Raw genomic sequence first — 16,780 nt, forward strand, 5'->3', positions numbered from 1 at the left:
AGCTTGTTCGACCATACTGTCAATGCTGTTTAGCAACCTCACGTAATCGGTACTGTTATACAGTACCTTAGAGTACGAGTTACGAATGGCTGCAAATGAGTAAGGAGATATTTCTTGAGCTGATAACAGCGTAAGATATATCTATAAAGAACTTCCCTGGAAAAGTTCGTGGATTAAGGGGGGGGGGGGGGGGGTCAACGCAGTTCTCTGTGCAGTTCAAGCGTCTGATCAATAAATATTCAAATGGTGTATGAACGATACTCGTTAGCAACACGTATGATAGACCTGAGTACAAACGTGAATCTCGGTGAGGCTGACAGTAATGATGAAGATGAGTATATAGAATTAGCTTTTTAGACCAGGATTCACCAAGTGCTACCGAAGTTTCAGTGTAGGTCCAACTGTTAACGCCGTATTTTGTATTTTGTCTGAGTGGATCAACGTAGAACGCCTAGCTTGTCGATAGTAAGTTTCTCTTTACAGTAGTCACAGAGTGAAATTTCTTGCAAAAGCGCAGCGGTAGACGTGCTCATCACAAGTCTATACAACTTCGTTGCCCAGATAATGTACAGCCGACCATTTTTTAAAGCTGAACGTGCTAGCACCGACCACCCAATTGATAAATGGCGTATAACAGAGCTCAGTGGTAAAATGGACGAGAAAACGCGGATGCGTGCCAATAACAGTCCTGGGTGGCTGTTTTCTGCTAGGTTATTCTGAGAACGGGCACCAGGACGCCTGGAGCAGGCACTCATGGATTCGGTGGTCAATGTTGGCGCGTTCAGGTGAAAAAAAAAAAGGACAGCTGCACCAGTTTTACAAACAACAACAAAGAGATGATTTGGAGTTAATAGAATACAAAGGCTACCGACATCGTCCTATTGACCACACGTTCTTTACCTAAGAGAAACCATAGAAACAAGCCAAGGTGGCGTCAGATGCAACGAGAAAGCAACAATATGACAAAAAAAAAACTGAGCAGACTAATGAACTAGAATTTGCAAGTTGCTTGAAATATTCACGTGATATAGTCTAACACCTGCTAGTATACGAAAGAAAAATCTAAAAAATATAGACCCAGACGCAAGAGCACACACACGTGTTTGCAGTCAGGCAGTCGTCAAGAGTAAATAACAAACATATAGTAACTGTCAGAACCCTGTAGTTGAACAGAATCAAGCTGCCATTATACAGGCTATGAAAAATTTGTGATTAGGAATATAAAGAGGCGTTCAGGGTGACCACGTTCTCAGGTGGTAGAGTTGACCAACGAGAGATGACACATGAACAACACCGAGACGAATGGAGCTTGCTTGCTCGACCCTTGTGTTTTGGCTCTTGTCCACTTCGGCGTATCGACCGTAAAACCATCGGCTTATGTAAGAATAAAGCTTAGAACTGAGGCAAAGAAAAAAAAACAACCTAATCAGCTGACTGTGAATTATAAAAATTTAAAATTTTTTCTAAAGGTGTTTATTTATTGTACCAATATAAGTAGTATAAAATAATACAGAAGTATGCAATCAGCTGATAGAATAAAATGCTGAAGTGCCAAAAATTGGATACAAATAAATTTGCCAAATATTTTTTATATCAAGACCGTCGTCGTTGTATTATTTCAACACATATACCAACTACCCATTATTTCCAGACTTCCAGTACAAAAAAATTTTCACGCAAATGTTTCAATATATATGCGTATTTTCTCACACACTTCTGAACAAAAAATACTCACGTTTAACAAGCACAAACTCTCTGAACTCCTGGTGATTGTGGAACACTGGAGGACATGGCAGCGACGGCCCAAACAGCGGCACAGACTCTTCCGAGAACAAAGACAACCTGTAAGTAGCAAACAAGCTGGAGTCGTCAGAATGTAGCGCTGTTTGCGTGGAGTGCCGGACACCATTCACGCGGAAACAATCTCTCGAGCTTAGCAATGGCACCAGACTGACATATTAAGAATCCCAGCATCGCTGGGTCTTTGAGAACTCTTGGCTGGGCCACTGTAATGATAAGGCGTTTCTCATGAAATGCCGACACGTGCTTTTGATTTCGCGCACGGTTATTTGGCAGTGGCTGTCTCTCATAATCCTATGATGGTTTTGGGACGTTAAACCCCACAATCAATAAATTTGGGAGTGGCATTAATTAGCGGCACGATGTCTCTTCTTTTCTCTCATGCGCACAACCGAAAGCCAGATTTTTTTTCTGAAATAAAAATGGCAGTTTTATTACAATATTCTACTCTTACGAGCCAGTGGAATGGAATAATCGTTTTTTTAAACAATGCTGTATCCAGAAAAACTGAGAAAAATTTTTATGTATGATTGATACCGAGTTCATGCTACAACGCGAAATGTTGTTTTGTTTGATGTTTCCTTAATTGACGAAGAAAAATTCTTTATCGGTTTACACTTACAGGACTGACGTTTTCCTTGTCCCCTTTTTATGTCTTAATGACATCAATCGCAATTGGCATATAAATAATTCAAACTTCAGAGAATAGCGCAACTTGAGAAAGCAAAACACCTGCTATACTTCCAATATGTCCTCCCAAATTATTACAAATGCCTAGAAAAGCTTACGGAGAAATCCCCTACTTGCTCGCAAAGAAAATTAAAATAGATAATATTTTACTGTGTTTACTTTTTTTAAATAGTAATGGCGCGAGCCATTACCATTCGAAGTGCGCTTCATATATAACGAAAGCGGGATTGATGCGAATCACGATGAAGTTTCTCAGGTCGGTTGTTATGCACCTACAAAACAAAGAGAGAAGCTAATCATTAGGCAGTTTCACATAAAACTCGTGTTGTTTACAGTCAAATTTTCAGTTCTAGTTTCATGAAAGAATATGACCGATTTGTTTTTATATCTTCAGAAGGTCTCTCTGGCTATTAAAAAAGGTAATAAAGTGTAACCCCATGCCTTTATTGCCACCAGAAGCGCAGCACCGCGTATTCTCCTTCGGCAGTGTCTGCTGGTGGGGATCGAATATGGTGATCAAACGGTAGGCCACTGGTTACGATTCTTATACAAATTTCTCGCAAACACCTCAAGCAACTTTTAAAAAAACCTTTCCCGTGGTTTTCGCACATAACCCCCATAAATCGCACAGCCTTTCTGTTCCCATAAGTGTCTGAAAGCTTGATAACCACTGGTCTTGTTTAAAAGGGCAGTTTTTGTGATTAGCTAATCACCGTAGCCTATTATGAAATTTTAAGAACACAAAACAAAGAACCGCGCTTTGAAAAGAGTGTGACATCGAGGCTCGCATCTACCGAGTAATTTTGCAGGCTATACCACCACGGGCATAAAAACCATCTGTTATTTCATGTGAGCAATACTTCATTATCGTAACGTACAATCTCAACAATATTATGTGTGGCGTTGCGTATGATGAACGTGTACAGCAGTAGCCCCTTCAGGTTCCTAGAAGACTGGCGGTATGGTAATGTGACTAATGTACCAAGGTTGCACACGAGGACAACCTAGTTCAATGGCTCCTGAGTGGGCAACACTGGTAACCTGCAGTACCCATATGCTGGCTGATCTCCGGAAGGGACTGAGTGATCCTCAACATGTTAAAGCAAAAATGAGAACGTTTCAGGAAGCACGTTTTTCACGCAAAAAGGAAAGCTTACCTGTAAGCATCCTCCTCTCTGATATAAGACACGACTGCGAAAATATCTGAGTTCGGAGGGTCAAGGAACGTGGTGTTTGTTATTCATAAAGGTTTCTATTAACATATTGTAAGGAGAGACCCAGCCTCAGGGTTCTTTATTGACATTTAAGGAATACTAACTAGAACAGGTGTAATTTAGTGCACAAGAAGGAGTGAACTCCACTTGTATATGCAGGCGAATGACGCGTCGTGGTGTGGCAAATTCTGCACGTATACACAAAAATTAGGTGAATATTTCAACACATTTGCTGCTTCAAACGAGACAAATGCAGATTTGCAGCCGTACCGTTTCACGTTGGCTGTGCTATCTAAACGCAAAGCGTACTGAAACGAAGAATAAGAGTAAAAGAAAAGCACCGCTGCTAACTGATGTTTGCTTAGTTATAGTCCCCATCAATTCATTTCATCTACTTTTTTATTGTAAGTGAGCTTGATAACCCCTGGGTTACCAAGTTTTCAGTGTAATCCACACTTTATGTAAGAGTGCAGAATGCACAAGTTACATCCTCACCCGAACCAGACATTGTGGCAGCGTACGCATTTCAGAGTATGTTTTGGCAACAGCCTTCTTGCGGACTTGAACGTTCAGAAAATATTGTAAATTTAGACGTCCTATGTTATAAAGCATGCTGCGCACTTGACAGTGGCATTAATTAGTAATGCGCCTGCCTTGCAGTTTCCATCATTTATCTCCGCGGCCGCGATGACTGATTTGGCCATCGAAGCGCTGTCAACATTATAGAACCGAAAAAAGGCAAAAAAGAGAGAAAAACAGCAATTGCCCATTTAGGCGCCTAAACTTATTCTCGCTTCGTAATAGCATGTCACAGCAAGAACGGTTCGCTTTGTTGTTGTTCTTTTGCTTGATTTTTGTTTTTTGGGTAAATAGTTCCAACCGCTTTCAACGGCCAAAGTGATTGTTGCCTCTGCAGTGATAAACAGGGATCAGTATTGCAAGGCAGGCACATTACTAGTGCCGCGCACGCTCAGATGTGGCGTATTTGCGACTGCAGATGCCGCTCGTGCTGTTCTGCATGCGTGCGACGCTGTGTCATGGAAAAACATACATAAAGAACGGACACACCTGTAGGGCCCTGCGGCCGAGCTACCGTCCTGTTTTCAGTGCCACAAGCAGCTGGTCAGACGCGATAATGTCGTTTGCATAAATAAAGTAACAAAAATTATTCTCTCCAGTGCTGGGATTTGAACCCGCACCCTCTGCTCCGAAAGCAAATGTCTTTACCTCTAAGCTACACACCCATGCTTCCACAAAAGTACTACATCAGCAGCACATCTAAAACACATGAATGTGTACCTTTTGTGTAAAATACATGCAGAAAGACAACACTTTCTAGTCAGACTTTACTGATTTTTGTGGTAAATCATTAAACGCCCTCAGCGGGACACATTGTAGAGTGGATGTGCAAAAATTGCACAAATCAATAACGTTTTTTCTTTGCAGAAATTTGATGCCAATTTTGGGTTTTTATTGACCTCTTGAGACGGCTATTATATGTCGTGACAGAAGAATAGAAGCGAGCATGGGCGCTCTATCTAGCGGTTGGTCAGAGCCTATCTTGTTGAGCCGCGAAAAGGCTCGAGTGACCACTCTTTGTATAGAATGTTTCTCTATGGCTCCGTCATTATAGACATGAGAGTTGAGCACTGTACTATCGACTGTCGCGAAGGCACTCTTGTTACACATGGCAACAGAAAAAGAACGCAGTTTTGGATACGAGTAAACTGAGACTTGATCATGGATGGCTTGAAATTGCAGTGGTCTTCGTAGCTTCCGTTCAAGAAAATTATATTCACGATGTCGTTGCCAATGTGACGTTTTCGTTCCACCTGAAACAAAAACGATATATTAGACGAAAAGCCTGTTCACTGGCACACACCTGTTCAAAGCTTACAAACGTGTTCATATAAAGATAACAGTATTTCAGACAACAAAAATTACAAAAAAGTGAAATAGCGAATTAAAATAAGGCAGGAGTTGAGAAGTTCACCCTGTGTTTCTAGGATTTTTTTAAAATAAAGAACAATAGTTAAATAGGAATATAATTAAGAGAAACCACACGTCTGACCTAGCTAGCTCTAAAAATGATAAAAACATGCAGGAAGGGAAAGTAGGCTCATTCAACAATAAAGTAATTATAAACCATATCATTACTTAGGGAGACTAGAAAGACGCTACTCCAGTTTGTCTAAATGTTTCTTTCTAACTCAAGAAGGCTCGTTTTCACTCTACAAAAGATCTCATATTATCAAACATCGTTTCAGGAAAGGTGCTATTTAGTAAGGAAAGGCGCTACAGCTTCTAACTTATTTTGCAAGGTGCTCCCTACTGTGTCAAGTGTTGCATGACACTCCTTTTTTGGGAAAGATTTATGCTGCCGTGCCTAACAGACAAGATTGTACGCAGTGAGCGAAGAGCTCGGTAGAGTACGTAAGCAAAGTGCACAAGCAAAGTTCTTGTCAACTGCGCTATGACAGCTCTTTCCTGTCATTTCCCGCGAATGAATGCCACGCGTAAAATCAGCACGCTTCGAGAAGTTTATGTCACTATCAATACGGGCTCCTAGAATGAAGAAAGCATATAAAGTGTAGTTAGAGATGTGCAGTTCGCGTGACTCAAGAAGTGTGCCACTTTTAGAGTCCACAATATGAGCCTATACTGAACCTCGCGCTGGTTAACCAGGTGCCAGTTGTGCCATAGTGCACGGGTTCGCATTAGAACAACTATAGATGATAAAATAAAATTGAGTGAGAGCAAAAATATTCATCATAAATATAACAATTATTATTTGTGCTTATCACCACAAACAATCAGGCGATATGCATACACCAGTGGTGAATTTCACGCCAGACTTGTACAAATAGCCAGACAACAACGTTGGCTGAGTGTTCTGTATTTCCTTCGTCCAACTTCGTGCTTTAGAGGCATAGCTGCTAGAAGAGACACGAAGGCACACGTGTGGAGCCTCAAGAATGAACAAAAATCTCACCTCCTTTGCCGAAAGAAGTGCGCTAAATAACACAATGCGGCATCACAATACGTTGCAAAATACTCAGCGTCAAGGCTGGGCCTATGATGATGATGATGATTCCACAGCCATAGCTCGTACCCACTCAGAGGGATCGGCCAAGAATCGATGACTTAATTCAGTAAGATTTTTTTTATATTCAGTATCGATACCCCCACCAGAGAAAAACAAGAAAATACACCCTAGGTTGAATCAAAGGAGTGCAGTAATTGTTTGTCACTCGTACAGATCAGACAATGCATTCATTACCTTGAATAGAAATAACGTGGTTAAACAAATCTCCTGTTTATGTTGAAATATTTCTGCAGAAATAATGGTCACGTAATAAAAAGCTTAATTCTTTTAGTTTCAATTCAGCGTTCTTCTTCTTCTTCTCCTCTTCTCACGGCTTTCACTCAATGCAGGGAGCCAAGTGTTAGGTGAATTTCTTTTTTAAAGTATTTCCTCGCAATACTTCTCGTATCAACTAGGAATAGGTAATACAACAAATTTAATTACTGAACATTAGTATGTAAATGTTTAAACGGATGAAGAATTTAACTCACTATTACTTTAGTGTGACTGATAAATTCATCTATTGCGTAGTAAACATCCCTGTGACTGTAGCCCACAGTAGAGGCGCTAAATGATAGAACAACTTATTCGGATATTTACAGGCCCAAGTTTCGAAGACGTGGTGCTATGAATCTTCTCCTCAATAACGTGTACCGGTGACAAGATATGAAGTAATGACTGATTGTTTACTCCTCATTACAAAACAGACACAGAGGAGACAGTGCTTGACTTGCTCTATGGAGGTAAAAGTTGAGGGAGGTAACCGGCAGCGAAGTTTCGTTATAGCCACTTTCATTATTCTAGACCGCGATAACTCACTGTTCGAGGACAATAATAGGTGGTTATATTCTGGATAAGCTGTCAAGACAGGGTCTGATAATCATTTTTTTGAAAGTTAGTGATTGAAATAATGCAATTGTGATGTATGCTGTCAGTGGGAAAACCGGAATGATTGGCACTAAAAGCACCGGCTTTGCTAAAGAATCAGCGCTTTCGTTTAAATGCGAAACCCTTGTGTATGGTACCCAAATTAAGTGGACACATTGAAGGTGCGCGGGAACTAGCATTCTGAAAAGTTTCAGGAGAGGCGTTTCAGCATATGCAGAGAGAGACGAACACACATATAATGAGTTCGTGATGATCGCTACTACAGTATTTAACCTGGGTAACGTTTGGAGAGCTAATATTATGACCTTAATATCAGCTATCAAAACTGGGATAAAATCCGCCAGTACTGGCAGCTATTCTGAACAAAATTTATTTCTTCTTTTCTCTTTTTCTGATGCTACATACCCAATACTTTTACTTTTTGTCCTGACACCAGTTTGTAGCCTATTTGCCGTAGTGGATACATGTCAAAGCACACGATCATATTCACTATTCTTCGAGTGCTTCACACAAACGATAGTTAGGAATTCTTATTCGGGCTCATTCTCAACGGCGATTTGAAGTCACGGACCTGTTTGCGACCAGCAACCGATAGGTGACTCGAAATGGCCGATGTTCAGACTGCATAGCACGCCCGGCTCACCGGCACACCAGAATAAATCGCGATTGTGATGCCGTTCACGTCTGCTCGCTCCGCCATCACCTCGTAAAACAAGCAGGTGTCTCGTTCAGGTACATCCGATCGGTTCACTAGCTGTGTGACTAAAATATATACCAGCGAGAGTGTGAGCCAAAACAGTCGTTGTTCGACAAGGTGGCCAACGTGGTCGCGTGACCGCAGCTAACTGCCGGTTTAAAAATAGGCCCTTCTTAGCTCACCTTTTCTTTCCTTTTGTCTCCTTCTCTTTCCTTTCTAATATTCCCTTTTTCCGCCACCCCAAGTGTAGGGTAGCCAACCGAGCCAAGCTTGGTTAACCCCCCTGCCTTTCCTCTCTATTTCTTTCTCTCTCTGTTTAAGCTGAGCTGAAGTACATAAAGCTGCATTTAACACCACAATTGTCATAGTCAGCATAAAAGACGTGTATTTGCTAAATGAGTAAACTATTTTGTGCAGCGAATAAGAAACCCGAGGCTTAATTAGGTAACCACATAACTGGAGAGCATGTAAGGATGTGACTGAGATATGCAGTCATACCTTACCTAAAATCATCTTAATAATTCGTAAGCGATCCTTGTTAATCAATCAGAAAAATCTGAAAATGTCCCGGAAACCGCGTGAATCTGTAACTAAAATATTTAGTCCGATTCACCATAAAAAATAACAAAATAGCATAGATGTTTCGCTACCCAAGCAGGCGGCATTTTAGGTATACACTGGCAACAACTTAGCAGATGTCGTCCAGTCCACTAGGTGAATACGTCCTTGTTCGAAAGTGAGCTGGGTGACCTCCGCTTATTTCTCGCCGGTGTATACTGCGAATTACCCCTGCTTGGGTGGCGAAACATCTATGTTTTTTTGTTAATGCTTGGTAAGTCAGAGTATACCACTTACAGCAATTAGCCCAAAACGTCCTAGGTGAGTGAACGATTCCTACACTGAAAAGGTATAATTGCCATGATATATAACTTGACATGAAAGCATTAATAACATCTCATTTTGATGGTCAGCCTAGCTGTTCTGTAACGGCTGTGAATTCTTCGGAGTCTCTATAGGACGCGGTTGACCTCCTAACAAAACTAAACGACGGGCTATCGGCGGGTAGCATGGAGTCAACTTGGGCACGAAACACCTGGAAATTGCATATAACGAAACGCGACTGAGCGAATCATGCTTGTTAAGCATTGGTTCTGGGTTTTTCGTGTATGGCACGAAGACGATAATTGTTGTTTTTGTTACGCAGTATTTGACAAAACACAGCTAGACGCATTTACCATTAAAGCAAACGGCATTCATTTATAGAAACGTGCGGTTTACATGGAAAACGCGTCATAACAGGAATGCACCGAAGGCGAGCGCTACTCCTAGAGGTAACAACAGCAGCGGAAAAGCGAACATGGAAGCGCTACTGGCAGCATGCTTGCCGAAGCCCTGGATGAGGCCGCAGCCCACGGGATCTCCCATGCTGCCGGTAGATTTGCTCAGTACGTCTCCTTTGGAGCCGTAGTCATCCGGCTTCTCGTAGACGACGCACGAACGAGACACGACGCTCTCATTGCCGTGGAGACGAAGCCTCCGACTGATGATCTGCACCTGGGCGATAAGCTCGTCTGACGCGTCCACGTTGCCCAGGTCACCCAGGTGAGAGTTCTCAGAGGTTTCGGGCCCGTGCTCCTTGCCGTACGGGTTGAAGTGGGCGCCGACGGCGTCGCAGTTTTCCGTGATGTTACCCGACTCGTTTATGGTAAGCCCATGCTTGCCAGGTTCGAGGCCGTCGATAACGCCTCGAATAGCCACGAACTCTCCTCGTGACATGAATAACAACAGCCCTTCCACGTTCTTGCCAACAATATGACAGCTGGCCTTACGAAGCGTTGAGTCACCATTCGCTGCATGTGACAGCAGTGACAGGTGGACGACTGCGACAAGCAGATGCCGCCGGCTCAAGCCCGAGCTCATTGAGTGAACCATGCACATAGCAGTATTTTTGTAGGCAGCTGGTTTCACGTTCGAGTATCCCTGCAGAAGTGGGCGTGCAACAAGCACAGTCACGTTAGACCCCCGCACGAGGACTAACAGCATCAATGAGCACGAACATTGTTGGCCGCAGCAGTGGCAGTCGAGGAAGTTGGCGGGAGAATCCGAGAGGTGCGCAGTCCTCTTGATAGAAATTTTTCAGGTTTTTTTCGCCGCGCCTAATTGAACGTCGCAATGACCCACGTAACTTTCGTTTCCGCTAGTAGCTGAGCGATGCCGTTCTTTTGTTTTCGTTTCACTAACTGGATCATACCCACAATAAATTTAATGATGATGATGACGATGTCCTAAAGAATTCTGGCACCCACCCTCTCAGTGGTATTAGTCAAGAATCGGAAGACATATACTGCATATATATTTTCGAACACACCATGTATCCGAAGTTCTCCACCTCGGCTCATGCCAGTTTGTGGTTGTTGAACATGATTGACCGCGTCGATTCTAGATATTGCACGAATCCCCCCCCCCCCACCCCACCCCAAAAAAAAACAATGAGGATAGTAGTCAACTTTAGGCCAATCTTTGAAAGTGTCTCTTTTAAAAAAAAATCTGTCTTTTTTTTTTACTTCCCGACATGGCAGACTGGCAACGTGCCATATATAAAAGTAAATTCCGAGAACCCTTCTTACCGGCAAGAAGGTAAAAGAAGTGGGCCAGAACTGTGAAAACGAGTGTGTGTGTGGTGTGTGTGAGTGAGAATTTATCAAAAGGCAGATAGGTCCGCCTGAGCTAGTTGTCCCTTATCCCCTGTTAGAGTATAGCCTGAGCCTGCTACTCCATACAGGGGATAAGGGGGAAGGAAAGAGGGATGAAGAATGATGATGGGGACAAGAAAAGGTGGTGCATATGTACAGTAGCCACTTAGCATAGCACTCTGCCTACAGTGTGTTCTGATGTAGGTGACCGGCAAAAATCTTCCGACTTTCTAGCAAAACAGCATCAGCTATTTCAGAGAAATTTTTGGATCACAAAACTGGAGGTGGACAAGAAAGATCTGGCAAACTTGTTTGAGGCAACCAATTTCGTTAAACGGGATGCAATAAATTGCAGCGACGTTGGTCAAATAAAAAAATAGGTGGGGGGGGGGGGGGGGTTAATCCATTGGATATGGCTATGAGCCTTATTGTGTTCTTGATTGATTGATATGTCGGGTTTAACGTCCCAAAACCACCATATATGAATATGAGAGACGCTGTAGTGGAGGGCTCCGGAAATTCGGACCACCTGGCGTTCTTTAACGTGCACCGAAATATAAGCACACGGGCCTACAACATTTCCGCCTCCATCGGAAATGCAACTGCCGCATCCTGGATTCAAACCCGCGACCTGCGGGTTAGCAGCTGAGTACCTTGGCCACTAGACCACCGCGGTGGGGCCTTATTCTGTTCTTCATAAGTATAAACGGCCCACAATGAGGCGGTGAGATTTTGGTAAACAAACAAAATATAACGCTTTAACATACCCTCAAAATGATGAGGAAGTTTGAAGTAGTAAATACAAGATGACAAAGCAAGAAGAATATGAAGAAGAAGCGAACGACGATTTCCAGAGTGGGTATCTGTCATAATATAAAGGAAAAAAAATGCGAATCGGGTACGAGTATTGCTTCAGCACTACTAGGAACTCACATAAGAAGGAGCTGTTCTATGGGAAGTGTGGTGACTGCAAGGTTGCTCCATGTAGGCCCTGCTTTTCATAAGAGGAACACTGCTAAGATAAAAAAGAAAACGATGCCCAAAAAACCATCGCATTGCTGAACAGTGCAAGCAACTACAGCCGCAAAACCACGTCTATTGAAATGTTAGTGACGCTCCATATTCCCGTTTACCAGCGCATGCTATAGTCGGCAGAACGTCGCCACTACGGCGAAGAGCGCCGGCGTGAATTCCATTAGACTTCCAGATGCTGAAATTGCAGCTTCTCCAAAGTGCGCCGTTCTTCGATTGAGCAGAAAAAGAGGTAACGTGCATAATTAGGACCAAAACATCTGGAGTGAAACGGAAAAGTGTCGACACTTTTGTTTGCAGCACTTGAGCGGTGCAGTGGTGGGGAGCAAACAAAGCGATTATTTTGGTTATGCTGGCAGCATTGTTTGTCTTTCTCGTTTAGATGCAGAATTCATGCACTGCTATAGGCACAAGGGTGCATGGGAGCCATATTGAATTTAACTTGGTGCCTAGAACATCGCGACTGCATGTTGTGGTCACGCTTCCTTTCTTTTTCCACGGGCTCTCAAAAAAAAAAAATTCAATCCATCCAATTTGCTTGCACAAGTCCATGAACACAACTTCTGGCGTGCAAGTAAATTTGGTTAAACGATTTGTTCAACCTTCGTTTTATTGTCTCTCAAGCATTTTCCCAATAAGCGTTGAGTCAGGTATTGCTAACAGGTTCAAGTTAACGGGCTGAGAACATCGGTTTACTCATGACAGCATGGAAAAACAATCACCGACGTGGGTCCGCTGTATACACGAGGTGGTGCTGCCTAAAATTTCAGATGCTGCTATGGGCATATAAATTATTGCTTCAGCATCTCTCACTCACTACTACTTTGTGTTTCATCCTTTCATTCAAATATCTGAAAACATATTCGAAACTTCCTTCCTATTTCATATTCATGAAAATCTCTCACAGAAACAATAAAAGCCTGAGCGACAATCACTGTTAGGAATAAGTGCTGAACACACTACAAAATTTCGAGCACGCAACTGGAATATGCTGACACCATGAAAGAGATAGGCTGTTGAAATGTCACTTCAACGCAAGCCTAATGCATCCAGGCAGCGAACTCGTGTACCCGTGAAACAGTTCGCGTTGCGAGAAGTGCGCGCGCTCCGACGGTCTTGCTCTGTCAGGTCTGTAGCTGGCACATTAGCTTGCCTGAAATAGCAACAGCTGCTACTTAAAACTGTTTACGCCGTTCGCTATGCTCTGTGTCCCAGTGCTACTGTTAACGTGGCAAGCTTTAGCGCTAGAGCCCATGCATGAAGCTGGTTACGGGAGGAAGTAGCGCACGGACGAGTCGTTTTTTTTCTATCTTCAAGAGGATCATAATGCACATTCTCTACTCTCGTACGCTTGAATTTAAATTCACTAACCTGTTGCTTGTTGTCCTTGGAGTAAGGAAGCAACGTAGAGACATGGAATATGATTTCGTGGCCCTCGTAGATAGTGTAGACAGAGTACTTGCCTGTCATGTCACCTGAAAGCGTCAAAAATAATATTATTTCAGCATCAGTACTGGTGTGAGCACATATGAAAATCCCAAATAGGTGAGAGTGCACCGCATGCATAGCTGAGCCGAAATCTCTCACCCATAATATACCATCATACGGGCAAAATTTATCCATGTATCTTCCATAAAAGAAGGCGCAATATATCTTTCGGAATCTAAACCTACTATACCGAAAGCCACTGGTCGCTCAGGATATAGTCAGTACTAAATAAGATTGTCCCTTCAGCTAACGCTATAAGGAGAACATAGGGTATACGTTTCACTACGTAGACGACAAGACTTCTAATCAGCGTGTACGTAATGCAAAGCTCGTGATAAGTATGGATATAAGTGATAGTAACAGCGTACTGGACTGGGTGAGTTGGTTAAAGATCATTGTTAATGAGCAGCGCTCTTTTATCTTGTGTATAGTTTGCGCTGCCTTTTAACAATTAGGTTGGGTGATAAGCATGCCCGGCTGTGAAAACTAGAAACGTATACCTTATTGGTGGTATAATTGTCATGCGTCATCCCATGCGCATTGCATGCAGTGCTCATTACACTTGCGCTACAGCTAGTTAGTGTTCACACACCCACTTGCATAAATCAGTTGTGATTTCGTTCTCACATATAACATGGGACTATAAAGCAACTCTACTGCAACATGATGTTTTTGCCTTCAGCGGCGACAGTCAAAGAAACAGGAGCAACACGTTACACTATAAAGTGAATTTTTGACGTGTGTCTTATGCGGATGCTCGCGCTGCTGCTGGCGGTAGCTGTCTTGCTGCATGAGACACACCTGGAGTGCGGGCGTGCCTACCTTTGACATCCAGGCCTCCTCGGTACTTGTCCCAGCCCTTCAGGCGAACTTTCTCGCCAAGCAGGTTGACGAAGCGGTCGAACTCTCGACTCCCCACTTCTGTTTCGAAAGAAAAGAGCACCACTCCAGTAAGCAAAACACAAATTAATGAAGAAATCTTGTCAGGATTCCTCCCCGATTTTATTTGCTGCAGAAAGGAGTAGCAGGCGATTCGTAAAACTACAAGCTCGGGAACAACTTGCGCTTTTTTTCCTTTCTTCAACAAAGGTGAAATATCTGTATGGGGAAGGAAATCCATGAATCATTTCTGCCTAATTTTTTGTTCTTTGTCGAGATATACCATATTTTTGAGCCCCAGAGGTTTCAAAATTAAACGTACGCGCACTTTTGTTGAAAAACGCGAAGACGAGCGAGCGAGTAAGCCTTGTTTGTCAGCGCGAGTCATGGAAGCCAACAGAAATCAGAAATTCAAGTGGGAAAGTCGGGGCATTTTTTAAACGCACATCACTCGCCACTGGAGAAGCAAGAGGAAGTTACCGTTGCTGAACATCTCGTCGTCGGTAGATTGGCCAGCCTCAGCGTACAGGACGCCAAATTTGAAATTCACGGATCCCTGTGACAGAGAAGGAAGGAAAGGACGTCAGTGTCACTCAACTCCGTAAGGTGCAACATAGCGCTCACTCTAATTTAAGCTACACACGTGCTCTGCAAAGCTTAATTGAATACAGACAGCGTCGCTTTCCAACGTCTGAGTCATACAGCGGAGAAGTTAACTTTTTCGAGAGTGACTGTGCTCCTTATAGAATGTATCGACAAAATATCCAAAGTTCATGTTCGTTGACCCTCATTACAGGTACGCCCTCACACGTATTGCGAACAATGTGAGTTCGGTCCTCACCTGTGAAAAGCACAACTTTGTCAAATATAAATTGTCCCTACTTTATCTGCATGGTTATGCATCATTTATACATTTCAAATAAGCAGCAGAGTTAAATTATTCCCTGTTTTAGCTGTACCTTCGTGCAACTGACATTTATTCACGCGACTTACGTTCATTCCAGCATCCGGCGATTTGGGCCGACGTCAAGTGAGCGTCTTGAGATTTGAGCAGTAGAGAGATATAACGTATGCTAAAGCAAATAATTGTTTGAGAAATACGTACACTCAAAATTTTGCCATCAAATAAGGTTGTCACGTCACTTCACTAACGTATCAGCATTGATATTAGCAACGAAGTTATTTCGCCGCAGTCACAGATGAAGGCAGCGAATCGTAACGTAGGGGATGTTACTATAGCGAATGCGCCCGGTTACTATAGGAATGCGCCAAATGAGCTCATGAGCAAACAATTTTGCGAATAAGGTGCTGCTCTCTCTCTCAGCCATTGAAAGCAGATCGGTTATCTGTGGGCCTCAATTCGCACACAAACAAAAAGTACTTGAACCTACCGTAGCGTTGCTCGAAAGGGCCCACGACAATAAATCGGAACGATGGATAATTTACTATTAGGGAAGAATACCATCAATAATTTACATATTAACACAATAATATGAATATTTTAATTGTTACACAATTTTATCATGAATGGAATGTTTAGGGGGGAAATGCGTATGGCTACGTGAATTCGGGCCGTGAGTTTTCGTTTAACTGATACTCTTTGTATCTGCCTGAAGGTGACATGAAACGACGTACGCTAAACTCACCCCCAACCTATCGTAGTATAAATTACTAAGGAAGTTTGCCTCTTCTGGACCGAGACGAAAGTGCAAACCCTTACCTCTTGCTCTTCCAGCAAAAGCAGGTCCTGTAAAAAATATAAAAAGAAAACGACAAACATAAGAGCCAGAGTCCATTTAATTATCACTTTTAGCAAATGAACCGAACCATTGACGGATGCGCGATAACACATACCTCGCGAATTTCGCTTACGTGACACAAAGACGTCATTGTCTGTCTTCTTAACAATTATGCGAACAGGATAACTTGATTTGACTCTGACCCGCTGTAGGAACGCAGTAGCATTTGGCGTGGACAGAATTAGTTTATACGGCTCTAGTAATTAGCCGGCCAAAATGCATTGTCCAACAGCGTACAACTTCCGGCAACATTGTCCGAGTGAAATATCATTTGCGTTTGCGTTTCCAAGAACTTCAAACACAGCAAGCTATAATCTGCAATCCGTCAAGCGCAGCGCGTATCATGCGAGGTTTGTCGAGCACATTACAGCCGTGAGGACTCGGAGAGACTGTTGGGATTTATCAAAAGAGGCAGTATTTCTTTTTTTAATTTTGGGTGGGTTCACAGCTAATGTATTCCCCGGAATCTCTGACCTGTTTTGAACACGGCAGGTAATGCCGTTACCAGTAGGGCG

The 16,780-nt window shown here is 42.9% G+C and overlaps 1 protein-coding gene and 1 pseudogene across 6 annotated transcripts in view; both read right to left on the reverse strand.

The window, feature by feature from the left end:
• The window catches only part of LOC119187884 (GTPase-activating Rap/Ran-GAP domain-like protein 3), a 458,831-nt gene that overhangs the window by 44,465 nt on the left and 397,586 nt on the right, over nt 1-16,780 (reverse strand). For all 6 annotated transcript variants that reach the window (XM_075878790.1, XM_075878791.1, XM_075878787.1 and 3 more), the window contains 7 exons: nt 16,187-16,213; nt 14,947-15,022; nt 14,410-14,508; nt 13,471-13,574; nt 5,425-5,536; nt 3,648-3,693; nt 1,736-1,842 (listed from right to left, as the gene is read on the reverse strand). In XM_075878790.1, the coding sequence (XP_075734905.1) occupies nt 1,736-1,842; nt 3,648-3,693; nt 5,425-5,536; nt 13,471-13,574; nt 14,410-14,508; nt 14,947-15,022; nt 16,187-16,213 (571 nt within the window). The remainder of the gene's footprint in view (nt 1-1,735; nt 1,843-3,647; nt 3,694-5,424; nt 5,537-13,470; nt 13,575-14,409; nt 14,509-14,946; nt 15,023-16,186; nt 16,214-16,780) is intronic.
• Nucleotides 9,266-10,732, reverse strand: LOC142777112 (uncharacterized; annotated as a pseudogene).

This window comes from Rhipicephalus microplus, chromosome X, assembly GCF_043290135.1.
Source record: "Rhipicephalus microplus isolate Deutch F79 chromosome X, USDA_Rmic, whole genome shotgun sequence".
In the NCBI taxonomy this organism is placed as follows: Eukaryota; Metazoa; Arthropoda; class Arachnida; order Ixodida; family Ixodidae; genus Rhipicephalus; species Rhipicephalus microplus.